Source organism: Monodelphis domestica, chromosome 1, assembly GCF_027887165.1.
Source record: "Monodelphis domestica isolate mMonDom1 chromosome 1, mMonDom1.pri, whole genome shotgun sequence".
NCBI classification, from domain to species: Eukaryota; Metazoa; Chordata; class Mammalia; order Didelphimorphia; family Didelphidae; genus Monodelphis; species Monodelphis domestica.
Window position 1 is genome coordinate 43,535,935 of NC_077227.1, and position 19,409 is coordinate 43,555,343.

At 34.6% G+C, this 19,409-nt stretch overlaps 2 protein-coding genes across 2 annotated transcripts; both read left to right on the forward strand.

Moving 5' to 3' along the window:
• The first annotated feature begins 413 nt into the window (after positions 1–413).
• LOC100028464 (olfactory receptor 13A1-like) lies at positions 414–1,343 on the forward strand. Its single transcript, XM_001378453.2, has one exon. The coding sequence runs from the start codon at positions 414–416 to the stop codon at positions 1,341–1,343; it is 930 nt and encodes a 309-aa protein (XP_001378490.2).
• A 16,429-nt stretch (positions 1,344–17,772) lies between these two features.
• LOC100028477 (olfactory receptor 13A1-like) lies at positions 17,773–18,702 on the forward strand. The gene has a single exon (XM_001378465.5). It carries the CDS (start codon positions 17,773–17,775, stop codon positions 18,700–18,702), a length of 930 nt encoding a protein of 309 aa, XP_001378502.3.
• The last annotated feature ends 707 nt before the right edge of the window (positions 18,703–19,409 follow it).

Consider the following 19,409-nt stretch of genomic DNA (forward strand, 5'->3'; position numbering starts at 1 on the left):
AGGGATTGGTCTAACTTTCAACAAAAGACATTAAAGGTTCTCTAAAATGTCAGATGAAAAGTAGTATGATTTACCTGAAGGAAGATAGCGTGTGTGGAGTGTGTGTGTGTGTGTGTGTGTGTGTGTGTGTGTGTGTGTGTGTGTGTTTGGGTGTTTGTTTGATTTAAATCTTGAGGGAGACTGAATGCCCTAGGAAGACCTCACCAATCAAATAATGTTTTTTCTGTTTTTGGTTTGTGGTATAATAAAGTTGGAGAAATTGTCAAAATTTAATTTTGGAATATCGAAGTATCTTTAATGTCCTTAACTTTAATGCAGATCTTTGTTTTCTTCTCTTAGTGAACAAAGAAATCTATTGGTGATTGGATTTTGTGGGCATACACTGATGAAGGGAAAACTGACAACCTACTCACATGGCATCAAATAATCAGACATCAGTGACTGAGTTCATCCTAAAAAGTTTCTCTGAAAATCCTCAGTTTCAGATCTTTCTCTTCAGCCTCTTCTTGGGACTTTTCATAGTGGCTTTCACAGGTAACTCACTCATTATTGTTGTGATCAGTCTAAATCCAGGCCTCCATACTCCCATGTACTTTTTCCTCATAAATCTAGCCTTGTTGGATATTCTCTCCACCTGCACTGTGGTGCTCAAGTTGCTACAGAACCTAATGACTGAGAATACCATTTCCTATGGTGGTTGCATAGCCCAAATATATTTCCTAACTTGGTTTTTAGGGTCTGAGCTTTTGCTTTTCACAGCTATGGCCTATGACCGGTATGCAGCCATCTGCCAACCCCTCCACTACAACACTATGATGAACAAGACAGTTTGCTGTCTCTTAGCATCTGTGGTATGGAGTGTCAGTGGGATCAATACAACCATCCACACTATCATAACTGTGCGCTTGTCCTTCTGTGGACCCAATGCCATTGATCATTTCTTTTGTGAGATTCCTCCATTATTGCCTCTCTCCTGCTCCTCAACTTACATCAATAATATAATGGTATTTGTAGCAGATATGTTCTTTGCTATTATCAATTTTCTGTTCATCCTAATATCCTACGGCTTCATCATTTCCAGCATCCTGAAAATCCAGACCACAGAAGGGAAGAAGAAAGCATTTTCCACTTGTTCTTCCCATCTCATTGTGGTCACTATGTATTATTGCACTATAATTTACATCTACATTCTTCCTGCTTTAGGTCAGTCTCTGAATGAAGGTAAAATAGCTTCAGTGTTTTATGCCATAGTGAGCCCAGCCGCAAATCCTCTGATCTATTCCCTGAGAAATAAGGATGTGAAAGTAGCACTTAATAAATTATGTCCTTTCTTTCGAAAATAATTGGCCATTTGGCAGATTGATATAGCTCAACACATGGGATTAAAAATAGCATCTAAAAGGAAAAAGTCAATATGTGTTAAAACAGCCTGGGAAAACCTTAAACTTCATTCCTCCTTGTAGATAATGTTCCTGAAGTCAGGATTCGTTCATAGGTGAACCTCATAATTCTCTGGTTGCCCTGTTTTTTTCTTGAAGACTTTCAATACAAGAAAATGTGAAGGTGTGGGGAGACTACAACAGAAACTTCAGAAATGTCCTGTTCTTATAGACCTGTGTAATTAGAAATAGATATGTGTAGGTCGAAACCACTCCCTAAATTTGTCCTACCCTGCATCCCATTTTATGTGCATACTTTCCATGATGGAGGTGGACAGAAGTCAAAAGTGTGGTGTGTGAGGAGAGGGACCCCTCTAGGTTGGTCCAGTGGCAGAAGATGGTCTGGGGTGGGAGATCTGGTGCCTGCTTTGCAATCAGGGGATTGCGTGAGGTTCCAGATTAATTTGGGTATTATTTTAGATAGGTAATATTTTCTCTCTTTCCTACACTTTCCTTTTTTCTATATTTCCATTTTTATTAAAAAACACTTAATTTGTTAAGAGCTACTGATGGACTCCTTACTTGAGAGTTAATTATATAGAAGGCAAACACAATTTTAATTAATATTGCATTTAATGATATTTCTTTCATTTATTACATATCCATGATTTAAACTGTATAGAATTATATTTCTAATACATATTCTAAGAGATAATTCATTTGAAGATAGAATTGTTTGTTCTTTCTGATGTCAAATTATTTTGCAAGATATATTGGAGTTTTTACTGGTATTCCCTATGCAATTAAAGTGAACCTGACAGACTTCAGATGGAAAGGAAGGGCCTCAGCTAGGTCTCTCATTCCACAAGAGGACTTTCCTGGATTTACAGATGGAGTAAAGGAAAGGCCTCTCCTCACTCTTTCTCCTCAAGCAAAGTAAAGGACTTCAATCAAGGATGATTGTACTAGAGAAGGACTTTGATGTTTGTGGCAATGCAAAAGGTATAAAGAATGACTAGTAATATACAGAATAGGAATTCATCTTGATTCCATAATAGAGATCTAAAACTTAGCTTTTGAGATATCAGTAACAAAAATGAATCATTAGAAGAAAAATGAAAGATTCTTTTTATTATCTTTTCTTTTAATATTTTCTATGGTAACATGATTCATGATCTACCCCTGTTTTGTCCCCCCTCCAGAATCAAACAAGCAGTTCCACTGGGTTATACATGTATCATTGTTCAAAACCGATTTCCATGTTATTTATATCTTTGTGATTATTTACCATCAACACCCCAATCATATCCCTATCATTTTATGAGATTGATCACATATTTTCCTAATGCATTTCTGTTTCCACAGTTATTTCTCTGGTTTGGATTATGTTCTTTCTTATGAATTCCTCTGGATTGTCCTGGATCATTGCATTGCTGCTAGTAGGAAAGTACATTACATTTGATTGTGCCTTAAAGTATCAGTTTCTGGGTACAATGTTCTCCTGGTTCTGCTCCTTTCACTCTGCATCAATTCCTAAAGGTCATTCCAGCTCACATGGAATTCCTCCAGTGAAATGAATGATTCTAAGTCAATGAGAATTCCTAAAATAAAATCAAAAGAATGAAATTGAGGAATCAGTAAGATAATGCATATCAAAAAATAGCTGACCTAGAAACCAGATCAAAATGTTATACTCTAAGATTTATTGTACTACAACCCCCAAGAAGCAGTTCATAGGTCACAATGTTACTTGGATTTGTAGTTTTTAGTAAAGGAAACTAATTGGGGCTTAGCTCTCAGGTGTGTGTGTGTGTGTGTGTGTGTGTGTATAAATATATATATATATATATATATATATATATATATATATTTAATTTTTTAAATTTTAAATTTTATTTATTTTTAAAACCCTTACCTTCTGTCTTAGAGCCAAAACTGCGTACTCCAAGGCTGAAGAGTGGTAAGGGCTAGGCAATGGGGGTCAAGTGACATACCCAAAGTCACACAGCTGGGAAAGGTTTGTGGCCAGATTTGAACCTGGGACATCCTATCTCTAGGGCTGGCTCTCAATCTGAGTTACCCAGCTGCCCCCTGGGGTAGAGATATATATTTCTTAACACACACAATGGCAGTATGAGTTTGAGGGGCTCTCAAGTATATGTATCTTATTTCATCAATCTGCCTCATGGTATTGTTCCAAGTTCAATAGAATTGCCTGAAATCCATGGCAATTAAAAAGGAATTGAGATAACATTTTCCAAGAAATGATTAAAAATGATTAAAAAATAAGAAGGAAAACTAAAAATAGAAAGAATTCACTGATAACTTAGTGAAAGAAATTCTCAAATAAAAACTCCCAGTTTCCAATTTCCAGAGATTCTAGGAAGAAAAAAGATCACAAGCTACTAAAAAAAATTAAAATATTGAAGAAGCACAATAAAGACTGGACAAGGTTTGTTAATTATCACTTCAAAGAAATGGAGAAAATGGAAAGAAACATTCTATAAGATAAAAAGGCAAAGGTCTATAACTAACAATAACTTGACTGGTAAAAAAGGGTATTATCTTTTGAATATGAACTTTCAATGAAACTTATTTTAAAATATTCTTGAATTTAAAAGATTAGAACTGAAGAAGAATTTTGAAATACACTTCCAGAACTATTCATATGCTAATTGAGAGGGAAGATACTACTAACATTTCCTTTAGAACATATTATCATAGGAATCAAAGAAGTAAACTGAAACAAAAGACTTATATGTAGTTTCATTTTGAAGATACAAGGAAAAATAAAGAAGGGGTTGGAGAATATACATGATGGGTCAATGGGAAAGAATGGAGGAAATTGGTAGGACATAACAAGCTTTTATAAGAAGTGTGAATTTCAAATATTCAAACCATTCTTTAGAAGATTTAATTTAGCTATTTCTTATCAATAACAATAGAGATACTTGGAATAACAGAATCAGGTCTTGGAAACTACATTCTCCACCCTACTCAGTGTAACAAGATTAGGAAGGGCTACAGCAAACTCAACATTTAATTATTTGAGAATATGGCCTTCAACAGACATATGCAAAAAAAGGACAGACCTCTGGGTGGTCCTAGGTGAAGCTTGAGCCACCATTGGCACATGCGAGATGCAGGAATTGAGGTAGAGAACAGCCTTTGGAGTTTATGTGACTTCCTGTGAGGAGAGCTAGAGGTCAGTTGGAGACTAGAGCCTGAGGTTGGAGGAGCCTCAAAGACTATTTTCCTTCAGACTGATCACATGAGTGATAAGGATTGACCCCTTTCCCTGCCTTGGCTCTCCAAGGCCTTAATACTCGCTTTGGCTTAGCCTGAGCCGGAGTAGTTCTGAGTTAAATTTCTTTCCTTCTTTCCCTCTGTCCTTCTCTTCCTTTTTCTTTTGCTCTCTCCCTCTAATATTTTTCTTCCTCCTTTGGTAATTAAAACACCATAAAAATTTGGCAGCTGACTTGGGTATTTTATTATTTGGGATTTCACTTGGTGACCATTTAAATTTAGATTTTTTTCAGTCTCAACCATAAAATTCACCCTTTACAGTTTGGCTGACCATGTCGGTGTGACTAAATACCCTCAATCTTCTTAACTTTCCTAAACTTTTTTGTACTGTGACTATTTTTAAAAGCTTATTTTGATCAGCTATACAGGTAAGTAAATTTGGATTTCCCCCCTTTTATCCCTCTCTCCTTAAATTGTCTAGAACCCAGGTGTTTTAAATCTTAGCAAAAGGGACCTAAGGTCCTGCCTGGGAGAGCTGTTTCTAAATCTCCTTTCCCTTAGGGAACAACTGCCTAGATTAGGAGTGGAAAAAACCTGTAGAAAGTTTTGGCTTTGTCCTGCTCCCCATGTGTTTTGTGAAGACCATTAGAAAAATTATATATATATATGAATACTACATTCTTTGACATTTATATGGTGGTTGAAGAACTAGGGACATTGAGGAATACAGGATACCTCCAATTTTTTATATTAATAGGTAATGTCATTTTTAACTCCTCAGTACTGTGTTTAGAAATGCTAACATAAAAAAATTAACTGAAGCTGAATTTCAGAAAAACATTCAAAAATTGAGGACATAAAAAAGATGCAAGAGAACATGCAAGCCCAATTAGAAAACTTAAAATGTTTCTTACAGGATCAATTGGCAAATATCTACCCTACCAGAAACAGACCTGTTTCAGAACCTTTGAATGAGGAAATTTCCTTCCCTATAGAGATGGAAATAGAGATGGAAAACACCTTCCCTATAGCTCAGTTACTAGACTGCTTCTCTCATGTAGCGCAAATTTTGACTGAATTTAATCCCCAAAACCCTTCCCCTGCAATCCCAGTTTCTCATGTTCCCTCTCCTACAGAAAACCAAACTCTAGCCCAAAGGAGATCTCATCCTCCTAGAGAAACTTGTCCTAGTCAAACTGTCCCATGGGTACAAAATTCAACTAGAGGCCTGTTTCCTTTAAGAGAAGTACCTAAAATAGGACAGAATGGGGATGTGATGACTTTAAGACACAAGGTGCCATTTACTCCCCAAGAAATAAATGAGTTTACATGAAATATCCCCATATGAACAAAATCCCTTTCTAGTAACAAAAAAAGATGGCAGACATATTTTTTTCAGTATAATCCATTTTACAAGGACATTGAGAACTTGCTACAGGCTTTTTTAACTGAATGTGAGAAAAATAAAATAATTGCTCATGTCAAAAATACCTTGGGGGTAATGCAGCACATTGGCCATCTCAGGATCCTGAATGGGACTATAACAACTCTGAGGATTATGTAGAACTCTACCATTGTAGAGAGGCCATCCTTACAGCAATGAGGGAATATACAAACAGTACACATAAGTGGATGGAACTTGAAAAAATTAAGCAAAATGAGGACGAAACACCCTCCAGATTCATAGATAGAATAATTGAGTTTGGGGACAGATACCTGGATTTTGACCTAACTAAATAGAATACCTTAATACAAGTTAGAAAGATCTTTGTCAATAACTCTTGCAAAGCGATTAAGGATTATTTTAGAATACATTGTCTAAGATGGTCAGAGATGGACCTTGAAGAATTGTGAAAAAATACTATATGTGTTTTAAAGGGAAACAAAGAAAAGGAGGAAGAAAATAGTGATGCCATGGAGGAAATGAAGAAAGAAACAAGATGTTTAAAAGATAAGATAGCTAAACTTGAAAGTAGCCATGATAATGAACCAATGACACTTGCACCTCTCCAGAAATCTAATTATCTATCCATTACCTGCCACTTCTGTGGGAAGAAGGGCCACAATATGGTAGAGTGTAGAGCTTTTCTCAAGATTATAGGAAGGAATATGCAGTTTTGTAACAACTACAGAAGTGATAATTATAGAAATAGCTATAATTTTGACAATGCAAACCACAACTTTAGAAATGATGACTATAGGAATAGATATTGGGAAAATGATAACTCAAATCTAATGACTCCACAACAATATATAAAAAATGGTGCTCGTCCAAAAAATACACAAGGTGTTAATGCCCCTCAGGGTGGTGCCCAAGGAACTTCCCAAACACAATGAAGGTGTATGGGGTGGGTTGGGGCACAGGAATCAGAGGATAGAACCTTTGATTTTCCAGACCCTGATGACACATATGGAGGCTCTATCTATCTGTTCTCTTTTAACTCCATGGCATAATAACCAAAGGAACAGGATATTATGAGAAATATGCTCTTCCAGGAACCTGTACCTTGATTATCTCACTCCACTCTGCTTTAGACTGGTTGCCTTAAGAGCTCTTAATTTATCTGTGGAGGGGCATACTCTCAGGTTTCACCTTTTCTATTACAGATTCTAGAATTGCCTGACTAGTGCCAACTTCAGTTTCCTCTTTTAGTTTTATAAGAGGTAGATTCCAAGGGCTCACATAACAGTTTAATGGGGTCTTTTATTTCAACAGAATGATGTAGATATTATTTTATTTTTGAGACCTCACTTCTATATATTTCTTTGACCACGTACACAGCATAAAATGTATTGGTAGTGCCCTAATTGTCATATAGGTAGGATGTTACTGTCAATTGCCTTACCATCTTAATAGATTCAGTGGGGATGTTGAAGATAAGGTTACTTATGCATTATATTCTTCTCTTATTCTTGACAGTTAATATTTTTCTAAATAGTCATCTATTTTACTATATATATATATATATATATATATATATATATATATATATATATTACTCACAGATAACTGGGCATAATAACTTTCAATGGTTGCTTTCATTTTTTTCATTGATGATTATTCACCCTACACAATTTTGATGCTAGAAATTTGGTTTTCTACATATCAACTTATACAATCAACATAACCAATGGTTAATCAGTTTTATTGTTCTTTTCCTATAAAGCCAGCTCTGAGTTTTATTCATTGGTTTAATGATTTCTTTACTTTCAATTTTAAGTATTTCTCATTTGATTTTCAAGATTTCTACTTTAGTGTTTAATTGAGGATTTATAATTTGTTCATTTTCTAACTTTTTAAAGTTGTGTGACCAATTCATTTGGTCTTCTCTCTTTGTCTTTTATTAATGCACACCTTTAGAGACATAGATTTTCCAACAAATACTGCTTCAGCAATTTCCCACAAGTTTTGTAATGTTCTCTCATGTTTTTCATTGTCTTTAATGAAATGAAACAATTGTTTCTATTATTTGTCCTGATTCAATCATTCTTTAGGATTACATTATTTTATTTCTAATTAATTTTTTATTATATTTTTATTTAAAATTACATGTAGAAACACTTTAAAGCATTCATTTTTTGATATTTTCTTTCCACATTCTCTCTTTCCACTCTCTCCAAGACTGCAAGTAATCTGATATAAATTTTTACATGTACTATCATGCAAAAGGTATTTCCCTTTTCTTCTTGTCATCAAAGAAGACATGTTTCAAAAATAAGAAGAAAATCATAAAGGAAATAAAATGAAAAATAGTATACTTTGATATGTATTCAAACTCCATCAATTTCTTTCATGTGGTGGAAACATTTTTATCATAGTTCTCTTGGTGTATTTCTCTGATGTTTTTGCCTTACTAGTAACACTTAAATCATTTGTAGCTGATCATCATACAATAGTGTTGTTACTGTGTACACTGTTCTCCTAATTCTATTCCCTTTGCTATGCATCAATACATATAATTTTTTCCAGGTATTCTGAAATTACCCTATTCATTATTTCTTATGACCCAATAGTATTCCATCACAATCATATAGCACAACTTATTCAGTCATTCCTCAATTGATAGAAATTTAAATTTCCAATTCTCTGCTACCACAAAAAGAGCTACTCTAAAAACTTTTTTACAAATACGTACTTGCCCCACCCATTATAATCTCTTTCAGATGAAAATAGAGGTGTTACTAGGTCAAAGAGTATGTACAGTCTCATAGAGCTTTGGGCAGGGTTCCAAATTTCTGTTCAAAATTGTTGTATCAGCTCACAATTTCAGCAACCATGTATTTGTGTCTCAATTTTTCCACATCCCCTCCAACATTTATCATTTCCTTTTTTATCTCATCAGTTAATCTGCTAATGTGAGGATGTACCTCAGAGTAAATTTAGTTTGTATGTTTCTAATCAATACTAATTTGGGGAAAATATCTTCTTTAAAAGCCTCTTTTAGGAACAAAATATTGTAAAGTCAATAAACAGCATTTTCTTCCATTTTGCATTTGTTTAGTGTCATGTCTATGATATATAAAGTCAACCTGGCTAAGAACCTTTGAAGAACTAATGAGCTAAATATCTCAAATTGATTTTAAGGGGTATTCTGACATGATTTTTAGATTTTATTTCAATATCTCTGACCGATCATTTTGTCTGCCTTTGAGTTATTTGTAACAAGAGGTAAAGAAGTCCAATTAGTAGCTGAAGTGAAATGTAATTATAATCCCCACCTACATATTTGTCAAAATGTAAATGGATGAGACATAATAGTTTCATACCAGAAGAGCTGGGAAATACTTATTAGGGAATGGTACCCCTTAATGGCTCCAAAACTGGAGCATCTTCCATTTGTAACTCTTCAGTTTACTCTACCATTCCAACAGAATGATCAAGATTCTTGGTCACTTTTTTTAGACCCAACTTCAACTATACAGAGGTTTTGGTTTTTTTAATAGACTCCTCTGCCTCATTTTTGTAATAATGGTAGCAAGAGAATAAAAAAAAATATCTCAGCCAAGGTTGAAAGATTGCTAGACCTCGAAAACCTTGTGACAAGTATACATTATTTTCTAAGGTGTTTTTTTTTTAATGTCACACAGCAGACTCATGTGAATTGTGAATTTTAGATTTACTCCACCTTGCTTAGTCTTTAGAATTTTAACCATGTCAGTATATCAGGATAGGAAGTCAGTGGGATCCTTGGAAATGTAGTCCAAAGGCACAAGATTTCCAATTATATACTGGATAAATGCTCATCAATTGCATTAGTCTATTTAGAGAATCATATTTAATTTAGATTTATGATTTCTAAAGTCTAATTGGATTTCATTTATTTCTCTATTTAAATGTCTACAATTTGCTTTCTTGCCTTCATTTTTTCATTGCCTCACTTCTAATTTTTACATGGATATTCAACTTAATAAACCTCCTCTTTTATATTATATTCATATTTATCTATATTTTTCCATAGATATATATTTCAAAGAAGTAGAATTACTTCTAAAGATTACTTAACTACTTGCTTGAAATTTAAGTGTGTTTTCTCATATGATTGTCCACTGTTTAATAGCTAATTTTACTATTTCCTTTTTTAGTTACTTATTATTTCATTCCATTTCTTATTTTCAGAAAACTATCATTAAGAATTTCCTTTCTCTTATATTTCAGTCACTTCCTTCATGGCTTGCCATCTTTGTCTGCAATAAATTTCAAATTTAGCAAAAAATAGCTGAATAATAAATTTTAAAATTTGGAGTATAACTGTATTTTTGCTGGAGATGATCTGTAGATTATGTTTATTGCTTCTTCTTTTGAATTTTAAAGTCTGAACCAATTTTATTGTATTATTTCTTTCTTTACAAGTGTTAGGTATTTTGACTTCTCAATTTCCTGTGGAAGGCTTATGTTACTTGCTCTGTTTTCAAGTTATTATATTTTGCTTCTATAGAAAGCATGCACTTTTAATATTATTGATTTTACTTCTAGTTTTCCAGATTGTCTATCACTTCAGTAAATTTGATTATTCCAATCTATTTTAATCACATTTTTTCTTTTGGTAGACACTCTCCATCATGGATTTAAATTTTCCTATTCAACTAATTTCTGAAATGCATGTCTTAAGTTATGTCATTTGTAGTTTTCTATTTTATCTCCAAATTCTAATTTGTCTCATACTATTCTAGAACATATTGCCATTGTTTCATGTTATTTTGAGATTTCAAGGGATTTTCTGATAAGATAGAGTTCAAATTACCTTTGTATTGCAATGTTAACACTCTCTTCTTCTCCTTCTTATAAGAGTATTCTTGCCCTCCCCTTCCCATGTGTATCTTTGTATGAAAAAGATTATTCTATTTATTTCATTTCTTTTTCTTCAAATATCTCTTGATACCATCATAGATCCCCCCCACCCTTTTATTTTTTATATCATCTTAATGCCCCAATATTTCCCTATGAGCGATTCTTCTAATTATTTGAATAATGAATACAATTTTTGAGAGTTACGAATAACATTTCCCCATATATATATATATATATATATATATATATATATATATATATATATATATATATATATATATAATTTGATCTAATTGTAGCCCTTATTGAAGAGAGTTTGAATAAAAAAACAATTTTCTCAATTTCCCTTTTTTCATATTTACCTTTTCATATTTCTCTTGTTCTTTGTGTTTGGATATCAGACTTTCCATTGAGTTCTGGTCTTTTCTTTACAAATACCTGGTAATCTTCTAATTTGTTGAATTTCCATCCTTTCCCCTGGAAGTATATAGTCAGTTTTGATGTATAGGTGATTCTTGGTTGAAGACCCAGTTCTCTTCCTTTCTGGATATGTATTCCAGGCCTTGAAGGCTTTTAGTGTGGAAGATGCCAGGTCTTGTGTGATCCTGATTGGTGCTCCTTGGTATCTGAATTGTTTCTTTTTGGCTTCTTGTAGAATTTTCTCCTTAACTTGAAAGCTTTGGAACTTGGCAATTACATTCCTAGGAGTTGTCTTTTGGGGATGTAGTATAGAGGGTATTCTATGAACTCTTTCAATGTCTATTTTGCCCCCTTGTTCAAGATCTTCAGGGCAATTTTCTTTTTTTTTTCTTTTTTTTTATATTTTATTTGATCATTTCCAAGCATTATTCATTAAAGACATAGATCATTTTCTTTTCCTCCCCACCCCCACCCCCCATAGCCGATGTGTAAATCCACTGGGCATTATATGTTTTCTTGATTTGAACCCATTGCTATGTTGATAATATTTGCATTAGAGTGTTCATTTAGAGTCTCTCCTCTGTCATGTCCCCTCAACCACTGTATTCAGGCAGTTGCTTTTCCTCAGTGTTTCTACTCCCATAGTTTATCCTTTGCTTATGAATGGTGTTTTTTTCTCCTAGATCTCTGCAAATTGTTCAGGGACATTACACCGCCACTAATGGAGAAGTCCATTACTTTCGATTATACCACAGTGTATTAGTCTCTGTGTACAATGTTCTCCTGGTTCTGCTCCTCTCGCTCTGCATCACTTCCTGGAGGTTGTTCCAGTCTCCATGGAACTCCTCCACTTTATTATTCCTTTTAGCACAATAGTATTCCATCACCAACATATACCACAATTTGCTCAGCCATTCCCCAATTGATGGGCATCCCCTCGTTTTCCAGTTTTTGGCCACCACAAAGAGCGCAGCTATGAATATTTTTGTACAAGTCTTTTTGTCCATTATCTCTTTGAGGTACAGACCCAGCAGTGCTATGGCTGGATGAAAGGGTAGATATTCTTTTGTTGCCCTTTGGGCATAGTTAGGGCAATTTTCTTGATTGATTTCTTGTAGTATGGTGTCAAGATTTCTGTTTGTTTCTGGTTTTTCAGGTAGATCAATGATTCTTAAATTGTCTCTCTTTCCTCTGTTTTCCTGATCTGTCACCTTGTCAGTGAGATATTTTATGTTTTCTTCTAATTTGTCAGTCTTTTGACTTTGCTTTATTAATCCTTGCTGTTTTGCAAGATCATTGTCTTCCAGTTGCCTAATTCTTGTGTTTAAAGACTGGTTTTCCTTTTTAGTTTGGTCTGCCCTGCCTTTTTGTGGCTTCCATCTGTTTCTCCAATTGCGATTTCTTGTCTCTCAGACTGTTCATCTCTCTTTGAATTATTTCCCATTTTTCTTGACAGAAGGCTTCCATCTTTTGGATAAGCTTCAATTTTAATTCTTCCAGAGCTTGTGAACAATTTCCATTTTTGTGAAGATTCTGATTTTGCTTGAATTTCATCCTCTTTTTCTTCTGTAGCCTGGGTTTTAAATCCGTAAAAATTTTCAAGAGGTAATGTCTTCTTCCTGTTTCTCTTGGAGGCTGTCTGTTGTTCCTGGGCAGAAAGAGCCATCTCTATCATGGTTTTTCCTTCCCTTTTTAGTCAGAAATCTCAGTGAGATGGGAAGTTTCTCTGTATATGAAATTAAGGAGCAAGGCTTTTGCCTGAGGCAAGCACTCGAATATCCACAGCCTCCACTGTTCGCAAGAGTGCCCATGGTCCAGCCTCTACAGTGTGCAGTTTTCCTGTGTAACTTTTCTCAGGGGTAGATCCCTGGCAGTCATACTCAGCTCCCAAGGACCTACAGGTGCTCCTGTCTCACTCTAGAGGTGATTTTCGCTCACTCGCTGTTCCTAGTGCAAGCTAGCTCTGACTCTGGCTCTGTAGGTGAGGGTGGAGGAGGGTAGATCAGCTCACAGTTGGGTGTGATATTTTTCTCCTTATAGTGTGGAAATGCTCAAATCCCACTTACCTTCAATTATGCGCCCTACTGTAGAGTCCCTTTGTTCTTCTGAAGATGTTTTATATGTTCTTTTGAGGTAGTCTATTTCACTGGGTGCTGAGGAGAGGAAGCAACTCATGTCTAGACTGCCACCATGCTTACCCAGAAGTCTCTGCTGAGTATATTTTTTTCAGGGGAATAATGGACATTTAATAAGAAAGAAGATTTCCAAGCATTACTGAGCAATAAGTGAGACCTAAACAAAAAATTTGAAGTCCAAACACAAGACCCAAGAGAAGCCTAAAAAGGAATGATGAACTACTTGATTTCTATATGAACTGAAAAGCTCTCCCTCCATGAACTGATGCAGAGAGAAATGAGCAGAACCAGAAGAACAATATACACAGAAAGTGCAACTTTGAAGAATGATAAAATGTAAAAGACTGCTACTAATAGTGATGGAATGATCAAGAACAATCCCATAGAACTTATGAAAAAGAATGCTATCCATGTCTAGGGAAAGAACTATGGAAGCAGAAACACCAAAGAAAAACATGATTTCTCACTCAGTTATGTGGGTATATGATTTGGGGTTGTGTTTTTTTAAAAGATTATAGTGTTACAAATTGAATAATATAGAAATCTGTTTTGAGTAATAATACATGTATAAACCAGTGGAATTGCTTATCAACTCCAGGAGGAGAGAGGGAATAGGAGAGGGAAAGAACATAAATTAAGTAATTAAGAAAAATATTCTACAAATAAATTAAAAATTTTAAAAAAATTTAATATGATGAAAATAAAGCTTGCCATTTTCATGAAGTACAAAACAGAATCTTGTTATTGAGCATTTACAGATTAAAGTTCTACTAAGATAGAAGTAGGCAACAGTTCTTTATGTAATTAATCATAGACTATTTCATCACAGCTTTCTTGAATTTCCAGGACTATATGAAGTTTGTATTTGTAACTTGGTGTTTTTCTTAGTTTACAAAAGCTCACTTGCAAGCTTCTTGTAACCTACTAACCATGAGTTTTTTATTCTAAATTTTTTGATTTGTTGATTCTACTTTTTCTTATCATTATATTTCCATCCTTTTATTTGTTCTATTTTTTAAGATGTAAAGAAGTCATAAAAATTTTAATTCTGTAAGCACTTAGAGTTTTATCTATTGAAGGCTACAATGTGTTCCATTTATATAGCTAACTCATTTGTTAATTCTCTAGGGAAAAATAAAAAAAAAAACATCAATCACATGAGATGTTTAACACTATTTAACCAAAGAACATGGCACTCACATTGTCATTTAAATGGAATTAAAGGGTCATACCTTCAACATGCTTTAAGATAAGGAAATCTTATATTGATTATTGAAGCGAATGAATAACCTCAACTACCAGTCATGGCCTTGTCCTCTAGATCAGTTGATCCTCAGGGGACATGTTTCTTCCCATTTTAACAAATATGACTTTGAAGTGAAGTCACTAACAGCCCAGAAGTCATAGTTTAATTATTCCTCAAGGGCCTAAAATGACAGGATTTCCCAGGGCTCTCTACAGCTGACCTTTGAAAATGACTGGGCATAATTGCCTTCTTCTTCCATCCCTACTTATAGACCAATGAATCCACAAACTAATGAGCACTTAGAAAAAGGAATCTTCCAGTCATTACCTGAAAAAGGTAAGGTCTATAAGAAGTGAGAAATAGAAGCTCCTTTGTTATAAGAAAATAAAGGCCTGACCATAAGAGCAGGGAAGAAAAATGTATATTTATTTTTATGAGTCGTCTGTATATCTCCACAAGCTGTCAAAAGTAAGTATGGGAGATGGAGAGAGAGAAAGAGAGAAGGTGGAAGACAAAGAAAGTTTCAGACCCGTAGAAAGAGAAATTAAGTTAGAGAAGGAGGGAAGGAGAGAAAGAGGCTAGAGAGAGATGTAGTCAGAGTTCTTCCATAAAATGGGATGTGATTTATTTATTAATATGAATGAAATGTGTTATTTTAGTCTCTCCTTTTAAATTTTCATCTTAAAGTTTTTATTGAGTCAAAAAATTATTATTAAGCATTTCTTTAATGTGAATTTTCTATTAATACTATTACTAACTACTAGTACAACTACTTCTACTACTACTACATCTTCTGCTTTATGTTTAAACCAGTGATTTCATGGGTGGGTGGAGGACATTTAGCATTGAAATTTGTTTCAGTTTGGTACTTGCTGTACCTTGTTATGCTAGTTACCTGAGATATTAAGCATTAGTCTCTGTTCCATTCAAATATGTGCCTAGGTAGGACTGGAATTAGTTCTTTCTGACAATATGGTCAACCTTCTCTCTCCTATTCTCCATTGCCTCTCTCATCATATGATATATACACTTGTAATGATATATCATAAGTCTTAACATTTGAAAATCATAAAAGATGAAGGGTTTTCCTGTGTGATTTTGTATGAAGTATAATTCTCCTTTGCCACTTGATAGTCTTTTTATGCACACCAAACCTATATAATATAACAGAGAAGTTGATATATAATTGCATTATATTTATTATAAGTATATATTCATATATTATATTTAGGCTCAATAAAAATTTTAATTTCCCCAACTTACATTATATAATAGTGATTACTGCCTTAAAGTTTAACTATTTCCCTTTTGGGGATCATACAATCATGTCTGTGTTTGAATCACTTTTGTAAAAAACAGCAAAGCATAATAGGAGAATTGAACTTTGATCAGAAGACTATTTATTATCATTATTATTAAAAGCTTTACCTTCTGTCTCAGATTCAATACTGTGTATTGGCTCCAAGGCAGAAGAGTGGTAAGGGCTAGGCAATGGGGGTTAAGTGACTTCCCCAGGGTCACACAGCTAGAAAGTGTCTGAGGTCAGATTTGAAGCTAAAACTTCACATTTCTAGGCTTGGCTCCAAATTTTCTGAGCCATCCACCTGCCCCCTAATCAGAAAAATCTTAATTTTAGTTCTAGCTTTGCTACTCATTATTATGTCCACAGTCATGGGAAAGTCATTTGGACTCTGTGAGTCACAGGTTTTTCATCTGGGATCTAAATACAATTATATCTGTCCCAGGTTTTGCAGGATGATGTTAGGAAGAAAATGAATGTAATACATAACTTTTCTTAATAAAGGTTCATATAGTTTTTCAATGTCTTAATTCTTTTTATTAGAAGAAAGAGAACTTGGAGTTCTGGGAACTTTCTGTCATATGGACTCTATGGAGAACTGGTTAACTTTTCCTTTCTAAGTCCTTAACCAATACCATCCTTATAGAATTTTATTCAATTAAGCAACTGCCACAAGCATAGAATGGGCCCTTGACTACACCTTTTCATTTTACTAATTCTCAATTATTGTTAATTCTTTGAGTCTTCTTTGGTGAGGACAGTGGTAAGAAGTGGATCAAGACATGGGGTCACAAAGGAAGGGAGAACAATGAGACATCAGAAGTGACAAACTGAGGCTAATGACTGCTGATCCAAATTTTCCCCTTCTCTTTTTACATGATGTTACTTCTCGATTTTTTTTTGCATCTGTTTCTTTTAGCATCCTGATTTGCAAGTGTCCCATGTTTCTATTCATTGCCCTCAAAATGGGATAATAATGATGATTACTAATGTTTATAGAGTATATTAAAGAGTGAAAAATTGCCTTCAAGAAATTCGATTTTCCATGGGGGAGGCAACATGAAAATGATTCCTGGCAATCAGAAGTTAATTGACTTGCCCACAGTGTCTTGTGCTGGATTTTAACTCAAGTGTTACTTTCTCCAGGTCTAGTAATATATGTCTTTGTTTGATTCTTAGATTTTGCTTCTAATTCTGGTTCTGCACCAGTTTGCATTACAGATGCTGAACAACTTTCCACCACTTTTTGGCCATCGACCTCTAGTATCTGTGTCTTGGACATCAATTTTATTTTGGGACTGTCACAGTACAAGTAAAAATATGGTCATCTCTCACAACCCACATTCAGACAAATGAACTTTACCATAGAACTTATTTGGTCTCATCATCACTTGGTAAGTGATTCGACTAATTTTCAACAAAAGACATAAAAGGTACTCTAAAATATCAGATGAAAAATAGCATGATTTACTGAAGGAAGATAATGTGTATGTGTGTGTGTATTTGATTTAAATCTTGAGGGAGACTGAATGCCCTAGGAATAACTCACCAATCAAATAATGTTTCTCTATTTTTGATCTGTGGTATAATGGAGTTGGAGAAATTGTCAAAATTTAATTTTGGAATATGGAAGTATCTTTAATGTTCTTAACTTTAAAGCAGATCTTTGTTTTATTCTTTTAGTGAACAAAGTAATCTATTGGTGATTGGATTTTGTGGGCATACACGGATGAAAGGGAAACTGACAACCCACTCACATGGCATCAAATAATCAGACATCAGTGACTGAGTTCATCTTAAAAAGTTTCTCTGAAAATCCTCAGTTTCAGATCTTTCTCTTCAGCCTCTTCTTGGGACTTTTCATAGTGGCTTTCACAGGTAACTCACTCATTATTGTTGTGATCAGTCTAAATCCAGGCCTCCATACTCCCATGTACTTTTTCCTTAGAAATCTAGCCTTGATGGACATTCTCTCCACCTGCACTGTGGTGCCCAAGTTGCTACAAAACCTAATGACTGAGAATACCATTTCCTATGGTGGCTGCATAGCCCAAATATATTTCCTAAGTTGGTGCTTAGGGGCTGAGCTCTTGCTTTTCACAGCTATGGCCTATGACCGGTATGCAGCCATCTGCCAACCCCTCCACTACAACACTATGATGAACAAGACAGTTTGTTGTCTCTTAGCATCTGCGGTATGGAGTGTCAGTGGGACCAATACAACCATCAACACTCTCATGACTGTACGCTTGTCCTTCTGTGGACCCAATGCAATTGATCATTTCTTTTGTGAGATTCCTCCATTATTGCCTCTCTCCTGCTCCCCAACTTACATCAATAATATAATGACATTTGTGGCAGATATGTTCTTTGCTATTATCAATTTATTGTTCATCCTATTATCCTATGGCTTCATTATTTCCAGCATCCTGAAAATCCAGACAACGGAAGGGAAGAAGAAAGCATTTTCCACTTGTTCTTCCCATCTCATTGTGGTCACTATGTATTATTGCACTATAATTTACATCTACATTCTTCCTGCTTTTGGTCAGTCTCTGAAAGAAGGCAAAATAGCTTCAGTGTTTTATGCCATAGTGAGCCCAGCTGTAAATCCTCTGATCTACTCCCTGAGAAATAAGGATGTGAAAGTAGCTTTCAAGAAATTATGTCCTTTCTTTAGAAAATAATTGGCCATTTGGCAGATTGATATAGCTCAACACATGGGATTAAAAATGGCATCTAAAAGAGAAAACTCAACATGAGTTAGAACAACCTGGAAAAACTGTAAATGTCATTTCTCCTGGTAGGCAATGCTCCTGAAGTCAGGATTTGTTCTTAGAAGAACCACATAATTCTCTGGTTACACTGGTTTTTCTTGAAGAGTTTCAATACAAGAATAATATGAATGTTTGATGAGAATACAACAGAAACTTCATAAATGTCATGTTATTATATATCTGTATAGATAGAAACCACTCCCTAAATTTGTCCTACCCTGCAACCCATTTTATGTGCATAATTTGCCTGATGGAGGTGGACAGAAGTCAAAAGTGTGATGTGTGAGGGGAGGGACCTCTCTAGGTTAGTCCAGTGGCAGAAGGTGGTCTGTGGTGGGAGATCTGGTGCATGCTGTGTACTCAGGGGATTGTGTGAGGTTCTGGATTCATTTAGGATATTATTTTAGATAGGTTATATTTTCTACCTCTTTCCTACATTTTCCTTTTTTCTCTATTTCAATTTTTATTAAAAAATTTAATTTGTTAAGAGCTACTAATGGACTTCTGATTTTAGAGTTAATTGTATAGATGGTGACCACAATTCTTTTTAAATTAATATTACATTTAATAATTTGACTCATTTATTACAGATCCATGACTTAAAGAGTATAAAATTT